Below are 18,979 nucleotides of genomic sequence, written 5' to 3' on the forward strand. Positions count from 1 at the left end.
AAAAAAAAAAATCAATACTAAATGGTTAACGTGGTGGGTAATAATTTACTTTGTGGTTTACTATAATTTCTGTCTTTTTTTGCTCTTTCTAATTTTTGTTACCAGAATAGAAGTAGTGTTTTTCTTTATGATTCATTGATTCTTACTATATTTACAGAGTTGGCAACTATCTACTTTCAGAACACCTAGTTTCAGAACATTTCCATTATCTCAGAAAGAAACCTTGTACCCATTTATAGTCACTCTCTATTCCTATCCACAGCCTTAGGCAATCTTTCATCTACTTTCTGTCCCTTTAGAATAACCTTTTCTGGGTATCTCATACATGTGGAGTTATATAATGTGTTCCTTTGTGTCTGTTGTCTTTCACTGAGCATAATATTTTCGAAGTTCATACATGTTGTAACTCAGTTCCTTCTTATTGCCAAATAGTATTCCATTATATGGCTATACCACATTTTGTTTATTCAGTTGATGGGCATTTGGATTTTTCTATTTACGGCTATTGTGAATAATGAGGCTATGAACATTTGAGTATGAGTCTTTGTACAGACATATGTTTTTATTTCTCCTGGGTATATACTTCGGAGCAGAACTGTTGGGTGACATGGTAACTCTATGTTTAACATTTTAAGCCATGGCCAGCTGTTTCTCCAAAGTGGCTGCACCATTTTACATTCCTACTTGCAATGTATGAAAAGGTGTACTTTTAATCTCTCTGAAATGACAGCATAAATAGGACAAACCAAGGAATTTTAACCAAAAAGAAAGCATATTTTCCTCTGCCTGGGAGATGGAAGGAGAGGACATGATTTTCTTCTGTGCTGCTTTTTGAATCTCTTATTTCCTGTTCCACAGCCTCCCTGGAGCTAGAGCAGGCATGAATGTGTTCAGCAATCAATGGAGTTAAAACGAACACTAAGTTGCCAAGGCCTCCCTCATTATGATGAAATACCCCTCCCTGTGCTCACACACACATACAAGCTCAATTTTTAAAACCACTTGTTAATTCTCATTAATACAAAGAGTCAAACACTTATCTTCCTCACCTTCTATTTTTTAATAAAGCATATGTTTATTATTCACAGTTCAGACTGCTACAAAAATGCTTTAACTAAAAGAAGGAACAATGTCTTTTGCATTATTATATTCAAATATGAATTTAGAAAAGAGAGGATTGGAAGCATATTTAGTTTCTCTTTAACTGCCAATTTCATATAACTGACAACATGAATTATATGACACAAAATCTATTCATTATTCTATCCATTCAAGATCAAGTTGAGGTTTAAAGCAGACTAATGGCTGTCACATGAAGCTACTCTTTGTCAGTCTTCAGTGAACTCAAGCAAAAAACAAGGAAATTGGAAATGGACAACATAGTGAGTCAAAGAATATTCACATTGCAGGGAAGCAGCCCCTGAAGAAAAGAAGCTTCTTGTGTGGAATTTGGCAGTGCTACAAGTTATTCAAGGAAATGCATGTTAGTGTTAAAAAGTTATTCTGTTATTTCAAGGGCAGGGTAGTTTGGAAACTATGTCATATTCTATTGCCTGCTTAGGTGCAAAACTTCACACCACTACCACATTATACTGTCAAATATTCTGGACTTTAAAAACAGTATTTATCCACTTTTCTTTTTAGTCTATGTTGTAGTATGAATTGAGTAAGAAAATAAGTAATATAAATAAAATTCTAGAAAAGAATTTCTCTCCTCAGAGAGCCCCAAATGAATAATTTTCTTTATCTATTCTGTTCAGGGGGGTCACATTTTCCTTAACCATTAACCTATAGAACCAAAGAGAACCTATGGAACAAGAGAGTGGATCCTACTCTCAGAGGGGAGGGAGAAAATCTTGATTTCATTCAGAGATGCTTGATTCATGCAGAGAAACGAAGTGATGATAAAAGCAGAATGAGACTTTTCAGTCAATTCCATGGCAAAAAGAGAAGACATACCCATCCCACGAGAGGGTGAAGGCCTAAATACAGAACTACAAAATACCCTGTCTGGGGATGGATTTCCACTTTTCTTAGCACCCAAAAAAGATGAGGTGTAAGATTCTATGGGATTCCTTCCGCTTGAAGTTCATAGTACAGTGCAATGGTCCAAAGATCACAGATTTTGGAAACAGATAGATGTATGTCAGTCTTTAGGGTCTGGCTGTCCCTTAGTAAGCATTCTCTAAATGGCGGTCATCTTAGTTTGCATTTCCTCAGAAACAGACCCTGAGACAAGACTTCAAATGCAAGTAGTTTACCTGGGGGGTAAAGAAAGCTGACAGGGAAGTGGGAACATGAGGTAGAAAAGGGAAGGCAGCTGACATAGATGTTTGATCAAGCCAGCTACAACTGTGGGCAACTGGAGCTGGACTCTGAAGAAACTCTAGGTGATAGTGGAAAACATATACATGAGAGTCATCCCATCTGAGAGATGAAAGGACTAAGCTGCTTACGTACCAACTCCAGTTGGTCATGGAGGGTTGCTCTTGGTGTCATTACTGTGGCAAAGGGCTTCAAGCAAAGAACTGCAGATGGCGACAGCTGGAAGTGCAGCCAATGCGCACAGAAATGAAGGTGAGGAAATGTGGATGGGTCAGTTGCAGTGGTATAAGAAGAAAAAAGGAGAACATGCTCCTTTGGGGTGCAGTGACCTCATCTTCTGTTGTTTCCCAGTGCTGTCAGATTTTAGACACTCAATAAATGATGTGTTGACTAAATATGACAACTAATGAGTGAAATGAGTTAGCCTTAAATCTTGGCTCCATCTTTTATGAAAAACCTCTTTCCTCGTATGTAAAAACAAATCTCATTCTAGAAAATAATAAATAAAAGAACCTAACATAGTACCTGACCCACAGCAGAGACTGAGTACATATAAGTAATGTTCTGTAAATAATTTTATTTGTTTAAATATAAATAATGTATTTTTTTCTTTTTTATACCACGGAATCCTCCTCTGTTTATTTTGCCTTCTCTGTTGAAGAAGCAAGGTGGCAGTAGTACTTTGCAGTGCCTGAGTTCAGAAATTTGCAGTATGTGTTGGCCCACTGGAGGGGGTCTACACCCACTGTCCTTCTTAAAGGTCAAATTTATTGACTTACATATGTAGGGAAAACTGTGATAGTAATGCTTTCAAGGGAGTGCCAACAACGGATTTAATAGTAGACTTTGAGCCAAGAGCACCACCATGCAACTATGAATGTAGTCCTAAAGAATAACACTCATTCTCTTAACCTTCCTCCTGCTGTCTTATACTTAGATCAATGGCTGCCTTGTTTTTGCCCTGCTACTCACTAGCTGATACTCAAAAGTAAAAATATAAAAAACAAACAAAAGCAAAAGCAAGGCATGAGAAAAAAGAGTCTATTTTCTGCTTTCTCATTCTCAAAAGTTTGCACATTCTCCTATTCTTTTAATTATCTGTCTCACCACCCAACATGTATATTTATTTCTGAAATGCAGCCAGATCCTGGGTCTGAATTCCAGAAGTTCATTTCCCAGTTTCTATGAGACAAGGTCTAAAAAATGTGAAACTCTCAGAGGACACATGCAAGATGATAAAAGCTTACATTGTACCCATACTACTTCTTTCATTAAAAATTTTAACTTTTCAAAGGAAAAGAGAAAGGCAATTGATTCCGGAGTCCAATTTTTCTTCTTACCTTCTAGCAAATATGTGGCTTGGGATACACTTTAATATACAAAGTACTAGGCACGTTGACTAACCTGAAGAATGTTTATTTCTACTTAAATTGCCTGGGTTTTGACTTCAAATTCATGTCACAATGATTTTTAAATTGTGAGATCTTTAGAATGCTAGGATCTGTCTGTACCAGGTTTCCAGGAACGAAGAATGAGTGAGAGATGAGGCCAATTGAGCCAAGACCCTAGCAGGTAGCAGTGGCTTTGAGGGTAACAACTGTGCGTGGAGTTCCCAGGATCGTGCCAAGAGAGTGTACTATTAGGAAAGCCAGAAAGTAGACCTTGCAGGGAAAGTGAATGCTAGTGACCATCATGAAACCAGAGCAGACAGATTGAGCATGGACACAGCCAACTCAGCAGTAGATGAAGCTGGACAAGCAGAGCAGATGCACTACACTGTGAGCTAAGCAAGGGCTAGAAAGGGACAATCAAAATGAGATAAAGTTTGGTGTAACTAGCACTCCTTCATAAAAGACCATCAGTTGTGTTGACCAGCTCAGAACAGGGGCTCATCAGCATGTCAGGAGGCATGAACCTAATGTGCCCCAGCAGATCATTGTTCTCTCAGTTTGCAACTCATGTCTGATTTCCTCTTTTAACTGGTTTCAGTCCGTGTCAGCTTTAAACCATCTAATGTTCGTCAAATGTTTCTCCTTGAGTACCAGGCCTTGGGGGTTGAGGTTTTGTCGTGGCCTATGCATGCGATAGGATATACCCTGCCCAAACAATCAGAGTGGTCAGAGGCTGGGAGAAGTAAAAAGCAGCAGGAAGCAGCCCCTGGGAAGATGCAGAGAGTCCCGTTAAACTCCCAGTGTTAACAGAAGTAGATGTGCCCCCTATTTCACCAAGCAGGGCACCTTAAGGATGCCACCAAGTTGCCTGACGATTGCACACAGTTCATGCATTCCACTTTTTTTTTTTTTTTTTTTTTTTTTACCAGTTTATCAAGATACGGGGCAACAGAGATGGAAGGGTTCATTGGCATCACAAAGTGACAATACAGTTTTTACTTTAAAAGAAATTTTTCAGGCTGAAAGTTAAAAGGTCTTAGATGTGTACCTTACTAGTTTTGTGACCTTCAGCAAGCTTCCAGTCTCTCCATCTATAAAATGGAAACAGTAGTACGACTTCCCAGAATTTTGTAATGCTTACGTTAGCTAGCACGCCCGTTACAGAGCAGGACCTCAGTCAAGCTACTCACAGTACGGTGATAAAAGCAACCCAGCAAGTCTTGTCAATTGAGAGTGAAAAATAACCCAAGAGATCAAGAGTCATGGGGTGGAGGAGGAAAATTCTCCCAAGAGCAAAGAGAGTATTTGCTGTTTCTTTGCGCATCATTCCATAAGTTACAATGATGTAGACAGTTGTCTTTTGGTTGACAGTTGTCTTTTGGAAAGCCCTGTCCTGTTGTAGACCCAGGAAGTGCCTTAGAAATGTACATGAGAGGGAGGACGAAGGTGGCTTTAAGAGCCAGTACTAAAAACCTCCCAGGGTATAAGTACCTGCCATGGGTCTGTCCACTTCACCATGAATAGAGAAAGTCTCTTGGTGTAATCTACCCTCACACTCTGCATTGAGATCCAGTCCAAGGTCCTTTCCACAGCCTGCAAGGCCTTTTGTGATCTGATCTCGGCCTACCTTTCCATTTCTCATACTACTCTCTTGCTTACTGTACTCCAATAACACTGACTTTCTTTTTGTTTCTAGAACTTTCTAAGATTCTCCTGCCTCAGCCCAACTTAAAACCTCCTTGTGTGTCTGGCTTCTTATTTCTTATTAGGTCTTGGCTCAAATGTCATCTCCTCAGAAAACCCTTCTCTAATCACCATGTTGCATACCTCTACCTCATAGACACTATCACTCTGGAACATATCATATTGGGTTTTTTTTTTCTTAATAATACTTACCACACCCTGAAATTATCATATACAAACATATTTACTGCCAGTCCCCTTCTGTTGGAATATAAACTCTATGATGGCAGGGAATGAGCTGTTCAGTGTTTCAGTGTGAGGTAGCAGCTGCTGGTCATGATACAGAAAATCAGCCAAGTATCATCTTTGCCATATGAGTTGCCTACTTATGCTGGATACCTGCAAAGCACTATTGCATAGCTTATACTATGTTGGATACTTACAACAACTTCATTAGGTAAGAATGTTCCTTTTTTTTTTTTTTTTTTTTGAGTCAGTGTCCGGCTCTGTCACCTGGCTACAGTGCAGTAGCACAATCTTGGCTCACTGTAACCTCTGCCTCCTGGGCTCAAGCGATCCTCCCACCTCAGCCCCCTGAGTAGCTGGGACCACAGGCACACACCACCATGCCTGGCAAAGTTTTGAATTTTTTGAAGAGACGGGGTTTTGCCATGTTGCCCAAGCTGGTCTTAAACTCCTGGACTCAAATGATCCACCTGACGCATCCTCCCAAAGTGCTAGGATTACAGGTGTGAGCCACCATGCCTCCTGCCTTTGAAAGATGAGGAAACTGGCTGGGCACGGTGGCTCAAGCCTGTAGTCCCCGTATTTCGGGAGGCCGAGGCGGGCGGATCATGAAGTCAGGAGTTCAAGACCAGCCTGACCAATATGGTGAAAACCCATCTCTATTAAAAACACAAAAATTAGCCAGGCATGGTGGCCCATGCCTGTAGTCCCAGCTACTTGGGAGGCTGAGGCGGGAGAATCACTTGAATCCGGGAGGCGGAGGTTGCAGTGAGCCAAGATCATCATGCCACTGCACTCCAGCCTGGTGACAGAGCAAGACTCCGTCTCAAAAAAAAAAAAAAAAAAAAAAAAAAAAGAAAGATGAGGAAACTGGAAACTGAGGTTCAGGAAGGCTGTTACTTGCCATGGTCACATAGCCAGTAAAAGCTACAGTAGAAATAAAACTTATTTATTTCCACTCTGAGCCCTGTATTGTCTGGGATGTATGCTTTTTTCTATGCTGGAAAACCTCACCTAAAATGAAAATATATATATATACACACACACACACACACAGACACACATTCATATATACATATATGTGACATATATATAACATAGAAATTACAAATATAAATTAATATACATGTACCAAAGAACATTCAAAAATAAAGGTTTAGGCCAGGCACGGTGGATCACTCCTGAAATCTCAGCACTTAGGGAGGTTGAGGCGGGCAGATCACTTTAGCTCAGGAGTTTGAGACCAGCCTGGGCAACATAGCAAAACTCCACCTCTACAAAAATTAGTTGGGTGCTGTGGTGTGCACCTTTAATCCCAGCTACTCAGGAGGCTGAGGTGAGATCACCTGAGCCCAGGGAGGTCAAGGTTGCAATGAGTTGTGATCACACCACTGCACTCCAGCCTAGGTGACGGAATGAAGCCTAGTCTAAAAAACAAAAAAGAAAAATTAAATAATCTCAAAAATCTCCAAGAAAAAAATACAGCTTAAAATGGAGAAGAAGAAAACAAATAGATATTGAGGAATGAAAAAATGTAGTTGACATAAGAGCAAATTCAGGCTCAGATACCCAGGACAGAGTGTTCTGCACATCGGTCTGCCAAGTCAGGAAAGCTTCCTCTGAAGGCAGAAGAGAATCACTTCCATTCTACAAATCAAGATCCACAGTGTACCAATGTAGCCTTTGTGGAGAAAGTCATTAGAAGAGGGGGAGAAACAGCGCTTAGATTTAGTAGAGAATCTTCGCCTCATTTTGTTTCATTGAGGAGTGCCTGGGATGTCAGAGCACAAGAGATGGATGGACTCCTGGGATGAACCAAGTCGGAGAACAAGGACTCTGCACCACAGCCCTTTGGATAAGATGTTCACTGTTTGGAACTACATCAAAGGGAGAGATGTGGAAGAGTCTGTCTATGGACTAGTTAAGATCCAGCATGTCCTTTGAGGTTTTGTTTTTTCAAAAATTGATAGAAAGTCTCTCATTATACCTCTCCAATCATACTGTGGGCTCACTAAAATGAGATGAATCTTTCCTAAATTAAATTGTGCCCCCTGCATAGGAGGCAAAGCTTTGGGAATCTATTAGCTGTGAGAGAAAGCAGAGTTCTTACCGATGCTGACACCCATTTGGTACAGCATGTCAGCATGCTACTTGAATAAAAGTTATTTTCAACAACATTCATAGGAAATATCAAAATTAATTTGTCTAAAAACGTGTAAGACTTTAACTAAAATTTAGTTAATTCTTAAAGGTTTAAAAATTAAAGAAAAACATGAGTTTTCCTTTTTTCCCAATCTAATTCAATTCAACAGACATCACATTACATATGTGCATATGAAAGACATGGTCAGACTCAGCCCAACTTAACCTGCTTGCCTTATGTTTTTAAACAGGTTTTTCTAGTAACCTGTGTGCACACTGGCCTAGATAGCGTCTAACAAAGATTTGTAAGAATATCCTCTCTAATACTTATCTTCCTCTTTATTCATCCACATTTTCATTTTCATAATTGTTATGCATAGTTTAAGCACCATGAATAATGAAAAGGAGGAGGGAAAGAAGGGTAGGGGAGAGAGAGAGAGAAAAGGAATCAATGAAGGGTTAACTTTAGCTTCTGAAAGGTAACAGTCTAACAGGGGAGCTAGGATTCCTAGAAAAGTATAAAGGGCGGGGCTGGGCGCGGTGGCTCACGCCTGTAATCCCAACACTTTGGGAGGCTGAGGCAGGTGGATCACAAGGTCGGGACCATCCTGGCTAACTTTGTGAAACCCTGTCTCTACTAAAAATACAAAAAATTAGCTGGGCGTGGTGGCGGGTGCCTGTAGTCCCAGCTATTCGGGAGGCTGAGGCAGGAGAATGGCATGAACCTGGGAGGCGGAGCTTGCAGTGAGCCGAGATACTCCAGCCTGGGCAGCAGAGCAAGACTCCATCTCAAAAAACAAACAAAAAAAAAGTATAAAGGGCACAATCAGAGAAAGTAATTACTTCCTTACTAGTTGGGGCTTTACATACACACAGATACATACTCTCAATTTGCTAAGACTGAAACCATCTTGGCAAATAAGTAAACTTTTTTGCATCTCAGTTTTCTCTCTGTGTATGAAGAAAGTTATTACATGATTGCTAGTATTTCCTATAGCTGTACAATCCTATTAATCATTTAACATTTATTGAGCATTTGCTATGTGAAAATGAGAAAGATTTTGCTAAGAGAAGGATATACAGCATGAGTAAAACCCATCTGGCCTTAATGAGTACAATTTATTGGCAGGATGCCAAATGCAAACAACTACCTTTATAGGAGGTAGTTTATATATACCTATATAATAAAAATATATATACCTATATAATATACCTATATAATACCTATATAATAAATATATACCTATATAATAAAAAGCCACTGGGGAGCCAGGTGGGGAGGCTCACATCTGTAATCTTGGAATTTTGGGAGGCCAAGGTGGGCAGATCACCTGAGGTTGGGAGTTCGAGACCAGCCTGACCAACATGGAGAAATGCCATCTCTACTAAAAATACAAAATTAACGGGGTGTGGTGGTGCATGCCTGTAATCCCAGCTACTCGGGAGGCTGAGGCAGAAGAATCGCTTGAACCCAGGAGGTGGAGGTTGTAATGAGCCGAGATTGTGCCATTGCTCTCCAGCCCAGGCAACAAGAGCGAAACTCCATCTCAAAAAAAAAAAAAAATAAATAAATAAATAAATAAATAAATAAATAAAATTAGAATAAAAAATAAAGCCACTGGGGAGAGAAGAAGAAAGAAGAATGAATGCAAAGGCAGGACAAAGATAGATTGAGCAATGAGGGAAGAAAGAAACAAACTAGCTGAAGAGGAGCAGAGAGATGAGGCTACCCTAGCAGGAAGGGCCAAGGATGTTAAAGGAAAAAGCAAGAAAGGGAAAATGTCAGAGAGGATTGTCTGTTTTAAAAGGTCAGAATAACAAGTTGATCTAATGTGGTAGTTGGAAGGAGATGGAAAAGATGACTTTGGGTCATCAACCAGATCCAGGTCTTGGGGAGCTGTCTAAAATTCCATTTCAAATTGAACTCATGAGTGTGGCTGAAGAGTTGGTAAAATGAGCCTTAAGCACCTCCCCCTCACCTCCATAGATAAAGAATGGAAAGTTGTTGATGAAATAGAGTCAGTGAGTCAAGCCTTGGTGGACAAAGAGGCTAAGATTTGGATTGATAGGAAAAGGGTGGTGATATTGCAGGTGGAGGAAGCAGTTTTGGAGAAGGAGGGGTGACAGTGTGGAAGATGGAACCAATAAGATTTATAATGAGATGGCACAGAGATAGTCCAGCTAGAGCACAGATACCTTCCAGGGGAGTAGAAATCAGAAATATAAGCACTGATGGAGGAGTGCTTCTACCAGCACGTTACTGAGTATTGATGATGTAAGAGACAAGAGAGACCACGGCAGTGGCTTATCTTTAAATTCTGAAGTCCACGTTTGAAAAGCACAAAGAAATGCCTCTACAGGTGGAGACACCATGAACATACTTGCCAAGAACAGCAGGTGTCCCCTTATTTTATGGGTCTTGAACTACTTAAAGGGGATGACTGAGCAGTAGTCAGACCTATTTTATGGAACCTTATTAGATTATGTATTTTTTTAAAAAAATTTCCCTGAATAGATTTAAAAACTTATATAATGAAATATCAATCCCATATTTCACTCAGATAATAATTCTAGAATCTAGAGAGAGTCAAATGTTCAGTAGGCAATGGAGACTGAATGGCATAGGGTGTGAAGCGCATGGACTCTGGAACCAGAATGCATGAGTTCAAATCCTGACTTTATCACTTAGTAGCTATGAGAGCTTCAGCAAGTTACTCAAATTAATTCTGGGTCCGTGTCCCACATATAACATTGGGATAAGAGTGTTACCCTCTCTGTGAAGTTGTGGAAATTAAATGGGTGAACATATGTAGATCTCTTGGAATAGAGCCTGGAACATCATAAGCACTAAGTAAGTACTGGCAGTTGCTGCTGTTGTTGTTTATTGTTGTTACCTGGCTTATGAGCCCTGGGAGCAGGTGCATCCACTCTGCAGGTGGAACTGCTTTTCTGAGCCACAATACAGAGTAAGTGAGTCATAATAAAATCATGCCACCAACTTCCTGGACTATTGAATTACCTGAGCATCCACTTACAATGACAATTTTTTAAAAGGTACCCTTTCTTTTTGAAGTTCACAGATTACAGAGGCTCTTTCCACAACCCCACCTTTCCTTTCCAAGGATACTAAATCCCAAAGAAAGCAATTCAAAAATGATTTATCCTATTGTTACCCTTCGTAGATCCTTTATGCCCATTCATTCTCCTGCTTCATTTATATCTAAAGAAAAATGATATTTCATTTATTATTTGTCATTCATAACCTGGCAGTTTATAGCTGCTTTGTATAATGTGTATGTGCCTTTCATAAGTGTGACTCAATGTGTACTATCCCTTCCCTTCCCCTACAATGGAAGGTCACTCTAACTTGGGAGAATAGCAGACATCTGGTTAGCAGTGTATAAGCTAATGTGCATTTTCTTTCATTGTCTTAGAAAGAAGATGTAGTATACGCATGATCAGCCACCACTTTAGTCTCATCCCTGGTACTGCCTTAATTACACAGACTTCTACCAATGCTCAAATGCCTGGTGTTAGTGAAAATAATGCCCTGTCTCCCCTAAGACGTCTGCATTCTAATCCCTGAAACCTGTGAATATGTTAGGTTATTTAGCAAAGGTGAATTAAGGTTGCAAATACAATTAAGGCTATTAACCAGCTGATTTTAAAATAGGGAGATTATCGAGGATTATCCTGGTAGGTCCAAGGTAATCACAAGAGGTTTTAAAAGTGAAAGAGAGAGGCAGAGTCACAGGTCAGTTGCAGGGTGAGAAGGACTCAACCTGCTGTTGCAGACTTTGAAGACAGAGGAAGGGGACCATGAGCCAGGGAATGTGGGCAGCCTCTAGAAGTTAGACAGGGCAAGAAAACACATTTTCCCCTAGAGCCTCCAGCAAGGAACACAGCCCTGCTGACACATTGACTTTAGCTCAGTGAGACCTGTGTGAGGTGCGTCACCTACAGAACTGTATGTTGTGTTGTTTTTAAGCCATAAGTTTGTAGTAATTTGTTACAGCAGCAACAGGAAATGAATACATGCCCCAAGTGGAGGTCTGCCTGGCATCCTCATCGGTTCTGTTTTGTCTTTTGCTTATTAATTCAGTAAAAGTTATTGAGTGCCTACTCTGTGCCAGGCACTGTGCTAGATCCTGAAAATGCAAAATGAGTAAGACACAGCCATGCCCTTTCATTTACTCAACAAATATTTGTGTACCTAGGCTCTGATTTAGATGCGATAGAGATGGAAAAAAAAAAAAAAAAATAGTCCCTGCCCTAAAAAGGGTCACAGACTTCTGAGAAGGCAATCAACAGAAATAAAATTTTATGATTCAATGTGATACATGCATAATATAGAAGTGTAGAAGGGAGACCACGGAACTCAACTTGGGTGACGTCAGGAAAACCTCAGAGAGAAGAAGAAATGGAGTTTCTTTAATGAGTTTGCCACACAGACAACATGGGGGAAGATGTTCAAGAGCTTCGGAACAATGCAACTCTTGGAATGCAACAAGTGCAAATGAGGAACATTTAAACTGAGTTGAAAATGTTTTACCTCATTTTAGTTACCTTTAATGGAAATAGAAATAGTCACATGTGACTGTGGGCTACCATAGTGGACAGAGCACATTGGACCAGATTGGATCCTTGAAAGAAAGGAGATTGCCTTCTCTTTTCCCTCTTCCCTGCTTCTTACTGACTGGAAAGCAGATGTGGTGGCAAGTCACTTGGATGATGCAGATGAGATATCACTCCAGGATGGAAGTAAGAAAATAGAATAAACTTGGCTCCCTGACACCATAGAGTCATCTTTTGGTTTGGCTTATGCTCAGATTGTTACGTTAGAGATATAAATTACTACATTTTTGTTATTTTGGATCTCTTTACAGCAGCCAGACTCATCTCCTACTACACATGTCTGCTAGAATAATGAAAAGCAATAATCATAATCTTTGCTAAGATTTTTTTTGAGCTCCTTCTACGTACCAGGCACTAAGCTAAATGCATGGTTGTATTTAAACACAACCCATTAAAGTAGATAGTAGAATAGCTCCATTCTGCAGGTAAAATGGAGGCTTAGAGAAGCTGGCTCATTCGTGGCAGGATTAGACCTTTCTGACAGCAAACTGTCAAATACTGTAGTGTATAGATACAGAATATTTCATCATTAAGGGCCAAATTGTGTACAACTAGACTTTTTAAATGCCGAGACAATATTTATGTTCATTGCAGAATTCTCAGTTGTTATGCAGCAACCATGCCCTCTTTCTTACGCAAAAAGAACCTCAAATCATTCAAACAGTGGCCAACGATTCCTTGACTTCAGGAAGAGTAAGTCCTTATTGCAGAACCTGTGAAAGAAATCCTAATCAGTCTGTATTAATCACTGGCATTTTTTGCCAGTGATTGGCCTAAAGATAGGCATAGGGTACAGTTCTGGTTAATGAGATGTAAGCAAAGGTCTAATGAGAAACAAAAAGCCAAAAACCTGTCTGGAATGAAGAGGCAATGCTGGAGTCGTGGGATCCATCACGCAACCATGAAGACAAAGCCAACATCATAAGAATGGCAGAGTGGAGAGGTAAGCGGGGTCCCTGATCACATTATTGAGCTGCTGCTCTCCTTGCCTGTAAAATCTACCTCCAAACTTCTTGTAATATGAGAAAAACAAACCCCAATTTACCGAGAGCCTCTATAAACTTGGTTTTGAATTTTTTCACAGAGGGAGGGCTTCCTAACTGACACACACGTATGCACATCCTTTCATTTTACTTAAGAAAGTTAAGGAAAAGTCATACAACTTACAATGGTGTCCTGTGCACTCGTGGCTTACCTCTGTGAAACTCAGTTCTCCCTGGCTCATCCACAGTAAGAATTACTTCAGTAATTTGAAAAATTACCTTTTGGAATTATTTCTGGGGATATGAAAAATAACCTGAACTGATAACAGAGCTCAAATGCAATCCATATTACCTTCTTCTCACCCTCAAACTAGAAATTTTTTCTCCCTTAATTACAAATGTTTCTTGATGAATGCACATGTGTGAAAAGCCATTATAATCTGTTGTATCAGACTATTAAATATTCTAAAAATGTAAAAGCAGTATTATAACAAGTAATATTAATCTGTAGTTTAAGAGAAAAATAAAAATATTAACCCTAGTACATAAAAATTTCATTGGTATGACTACCCACACCAAAAGATAAATGAAGAATTGAGATATGCTGCAAGATGACTAAGGTTTAAAAAGGGATTCAAATATACAGATAAATAAGAGAGGTAGAAATGTTTTGATCTTGAGTTATACTGAAAGCTGATTTAATTCTCCTTTCTGAGTGTGGGGAAAAAAAGCAACACATGGTATTTACGCAATCTATTATCCAGAATTATAAGCAAATTTAAAATATTTTTAGATGCTGTTTTCAGTTAAAGAAAGAAAAAGCAGATATTTTTGTATGCACAAATATATACCATGCCACCATCTTAACCATGTTATTAATCTTTAATCTGATTTATAACTGAAAAGCTCATGTGGTAACTGATTGTATGCGATTTCATTCACAAAAGAGAAGATTATCCATCAAATAGGCACATTTTTCTTGGGATTTCACAGAATAAATGAGCTAGACACATTTTTCTTTCAAATACCAGGCTATCTAAAATATTTCCAGATAATCAGAAAGGCATGAAACAGCAAATTAAGTTATATTAAGGCAGTTATCATTATTTTGCATTTTTGACAAATCTGACAAGTTGAAAACAACAATTTGAATAAAAGGAATATTGGAAAAAGAAACATACCTTAGAGATGATTAATGGTTCTCCGTGCTCCAGGCCACCTTTCAGAGTAAAACCCCAGGGAGCTCCTCCCTCCAGGAATGCCTCCAGATAAATGTACCTTCCCCTGGGGGTCGTGTTAGAGTTTAATGTGGCACTAGGCTTGTGGAAGTTTTCAGTGGTCCTCATCATGCCAACACATGATCCCTCAAGTTAAATTTAAAATGCCTGAAGCAAATTCAGGCAAGCAGTGCTTCTACAGCACAAATTGTCCCATCCTTCAGGATACACAATGGCCAAAAGAGAGGTTTGGAGAAGCAAATTCTTCCATACATAAAATGTTCTTCCAAGCTGAACTCCAAGATGCTGAACCAGAAAGAATTTTCACTTCAATATTTCTGAATGTAAATCTTCCTTCAGGAATTCTGGGTTTTCACTGAAGCCCCCAAGTGGTATACATCTCTACTCCGTTCGTAAAAACTTCCTTCAGTGGCACTGTGAAGATTGCTTTTTTGAGCTTTTATTTCACACATACACACACTAAAACCATTTCTGCCTATTTTACAGAGAAAATTAAAAGCATCTTACAATATAGTAAGAAAATAACAAATACTCAAAGGAATACCTCATTTTTGATTGATTATCAACCCTTTCTTCCTCTCGGAGTGAAATTTACCATTACAATAGCCTCCTCCCTCCCCAGAAGTAGCTTAAAAAGAAAGAAAGCACTTACTATGCTTCGGATCACTTCAGAATTTTCTAACTTGTCCCAAAGAGACAGAGAAGCTGTGCTAAAACTTACTTCTTTTTTTCAACAATAAGTTCATAGTTTGTTTCTTAGGAGAGAAAAAAAAAACCTTTTGCAGGATGTAGAGAAAATGAAAAAGCACGGTAAATTAGTCCTTAATGGAAAAAATATGAAGGTGGCAGCTCAGTTCTTTTCTTTGGTATTTTCAGTGATGATCAGCCACCGCTGTTGCCGCCACAGCCACTTGCCTCCTCTGAGAGAAAGAGTAAGGAAGTTAGAGGAACATGGATTAAGGCAAAGTGAGGCACTGCAACCTTTCTGCACACTAAGCACTGCCATGCAGAATTCAGCTCACCACAAAGACCTGACAATCCAAACAGTCTTACAGTTGATAACACGTAGAAAGTTAAAAATACTATACAGATGGCTAATTACCAAGGGATAGAAAATAGTTCCTAGAATAGCCCTGCCTCGTACCAATTAAAGGAGAATTTCAGGGAGTGAGACACAGGCATTTGCGTGTTTAAAAACCCTCCAGGCAATTCTGCTGTGCAGCCAAGTTTGAGAAGCAATGCCTAAGTGATTTGGGTAAACATTTAAGTACATGTCAAGGTGGTGGCACAAGGGCTTTATTTTTTCATTAGAAGAAAATACTACCAAGTGTAATATACGAAATGGGACTTTCCAATCAAATTTCTGCTTGTTTGACTCAATAAAAACAGGACGCAGGTTTTCTTTTTTCTAGGTTTTCATTGTTATCTACTCCAAGATTATTATCCACTCTTTAAATGAAAAGAAATCTACAATGCCTTGTGGGTAAGTACTAGGTACTCGGGAAGGAATGTTGTTCTGATTTCATGTTATCAATGTAATTTTGTAATAATGTTATATAAAATTTAACATTCATATTTTGTATTAACACTTTGAACAGTAGAAGATAACCATATCTAACCCAGAAGCCTCAGCTATTTAGTTATTGGAGCAGATTAGAATTACTTCCAGGGAATATATGTACTAAAACTTTTTTCTGTTTAAAAGTATGGGATAATGAGAATTCAGTTGAAAACTGAAGTTAAAAACTACTGTGGGGCTTGATAACAATTATTTTGGTGTTTGTACTTACAATTAATGAAAGGCTGATACAGAAAAGCAGGTGTATGATATTAAATTACATGATATTTAATTTATAACACTGGAGAGGTGTTGTTTGATTTTCAATGGTAACTTCACTTGAAGGGCTCAAAGACAAAAAAAAAAGTAAAACCTCATGTAATGGTAGTATGTGAGTGGAAACATGAGGAAACCTAAGGTGTACCAAATGAAAGTATGTGGTAAAAATTGGCTGATTCTTACAGGTAATTTATGCAATTTCTATTGTGGCTTTCTTTTACAGCTTAATTTGTAAATTAGAATAAATGGAGAAACATTAACTTTTCTTTCATTTCAAAGAACATATGTATTTTAAATAAAATTCCTAGGTAAATAAACAGCTTTTTTTCTGAAAAATTATTTTTTGAGGCTCTTATTATGTTACTCCTAACACATTTTGTAAAAACTGGGATTTTACAGAATCCACATTTAATATTAAAAGTAACACAGCTATACAAAATTTCAGTTAGACAGGAGGCACAAGCTCAAGAGATCTATTGTACAGCATGATGACTATATTTATAACAATGTATTGTATATTTGGAAATTGCTAAGATTAGATTTTAAGTGCTCTCACCACAAAAAAATTAATATGTGAGGTAATAGGTTAGTTCCTTGATTAGCCATTTTACAATGTATACTGACATCAAAACATCATGTGGTACACTCTAAGTATATATACTTACAGTATATATACTGGCTATTCTGGCTCACTCACTAACAGTAAAGTAAATTAACTGTAGACAATAAATTGCTTTTTTTTTTTTTGACACAGAGTCTCACTTTGTCACCCAGGCCGGAGTGCAATTTTTAGTTGTCAATTTAAAAAATAATAAACAAAAAAATCAAAGTAATGAAACTAAAGGCAAAGGAAATAAGGAAAAGATAATATGAACCCAGTGCTTGTAGACTGATGAAACCTCCATTTTAGATTATCACCAAAAATATTGAAGAAACAAATATATAACTGAAATTGATACATAATCTGAAAAAAATACGTAAAACTTCATTTTGTGGACCTTCAGTATAGCAGCTGATAGACCAGGGCTGGAAGAACTTTTTTCTTCCATCTTCCATTGATCAGATTCAAAGAATGTTAAAGCCGCAAGAGAAAATCCTCCTACGCCCTTGATTTTAGAGGTAAGGACACAGAGGCCACCAGAAGGTTAAATGATCTGACCAGAGTGATCCTGCAAGCAACACAAGCAGGCATGAAATTTAAATCTTCAGATGTTTGGGAATGAAATCTCAAATTAAGTCAGGTGTTTTGCATAGTTTATGGTGAAAAGACAACTTTCCTTTGGTATAGCATTGCTAATTCATAAGGAGAACTTCTGTTAGGGTATGTGATTTGGATGCAAACTCTTAATTACAGAATGCAATCAGACTCTCCTCCCCAAAAAGAGAAAGTCAACCCTATTGTCTCAGGATGCTGACAGTGGAAAGAAAGGTTAGGATTTTAATTGAGAACAGCATAGGATTCAGGCTTTCTAATAGAGGATGTCTTTTATGCCCATTCAACATCCCTCTAGGGAAGCACTTCTTCCTCGATCCTGTGGTGCTGGTGGGCTGTCCCTGTCCCAGGCTCCAGGGTGGATGTAATGACCCAGGAATCAAACCACCCCTGGCTCAAATGATTGATATGTGGATGGGCAGGAGACTTAAGTGTGACCAATGTTATAACTAGAAATGTTACCAGTGCTGTCAAAAAAGGGCATTTTCTCCTATGGGTTGCTAGGTTGGTAGATAAAATTTTGGAGTTGCTGGAAGTCTTTTTTTTTTTTTTTTTTTTTTTTTGAGACAGAGTCTTGCTTTGTTGCCCAGGCTGGAGTGCAGTGTGTGATGGTGGCCTACTGTAGCCTCAACCTCCCAGGCTCAAGCAGTCCTCCCACCTCAGCCCTGCAAGCAGCTGGGACTACAGGTGCATGCCACCATGGCCAGCTAATTTAAAAAATTGTTTTGTACAGACAGGGTCTCACTCTGTTGCCCAGGCTGGTCTCAAACTCCTGGGCTCAAGGGATCCTTCCGCCTCAGTCTCCCAATGTGCTAAGATTACAGGTGTGAGCTGCCACGCCCCAGCTGGAAGTCATCTTTGATATCACATGCCTGAGACAGAAACCAGCTCTGAGAAAAGGAGTCTATGATAAGGGTGAGACAGTTCTGGTGATACCATTGAGCCTTGTGCCCAACTGTACCTTACTTAAGCTGGCAATTCTCAAGCTTTTTGGTTTCAGGAACCCTTACATGCTTAAAAATTATTGAAGACTCCAAAGAAATTTTATGTGTTTTGTATCGACCAATATTTGCTGTATTAGAAAATAGAAAAGAACATTTTAAAATACTTATATATTAATTCATGTAAAAATAATGGTAACTCCTTTACATGTTAAAGTAACATATTAATATTTTTATGAAAAATAATTACATTGTCTCAAACAAAAAATATTACCAAGAAGAATGGCATTGTTTCACATATTTGCAACTCTCTTTAATGGTCAGGTTAGTAGAAGGTGGTTGGAT

The 18,979-nt window shown here is 38.7% G+C and overlaps 1 protein-coding gene across 1 annotated transcript in view; it reads right to left on the reverse strand.

Annotated features, from left to right (window-relative positions):
• SHROOM3 (shroom family member 3) overlaps positions 1–15,229 on the reverse strand; it is a 348,621-nt gene extending 333,392 nt beyond the window's left edge. Inside the window, exon 1 of the mRNA XM_045392457.3 lies at positions 14,587–15,229. Coding sequence (XP_045248392.2) covers positions 14,587–14,754 — 168 coding nt within the window. The 5' untranslated portion in view covers positions 14,755–15,229. The remainder of the gene's footprint in view (positions 1–14,586) is intronic.
• Positions 15,230–18,979: the final 3,750 nt, after the last annotated feature.

This window comes from Macaca fascicularis, chromosome 5 (assembly GCF_037993035.2).
Source record: "Macaca fascicularis isolate 582-1 chromosome 5, T2T-MFA8v1.1".
In the NCBI taxonomy this organism is placed as follows: domain Eukaryota; kingdom Metazoa; phylum Chordata; class Mammalia; order Primates; family Cercopithecidae; genus Macaca; species Macaca fascicularis.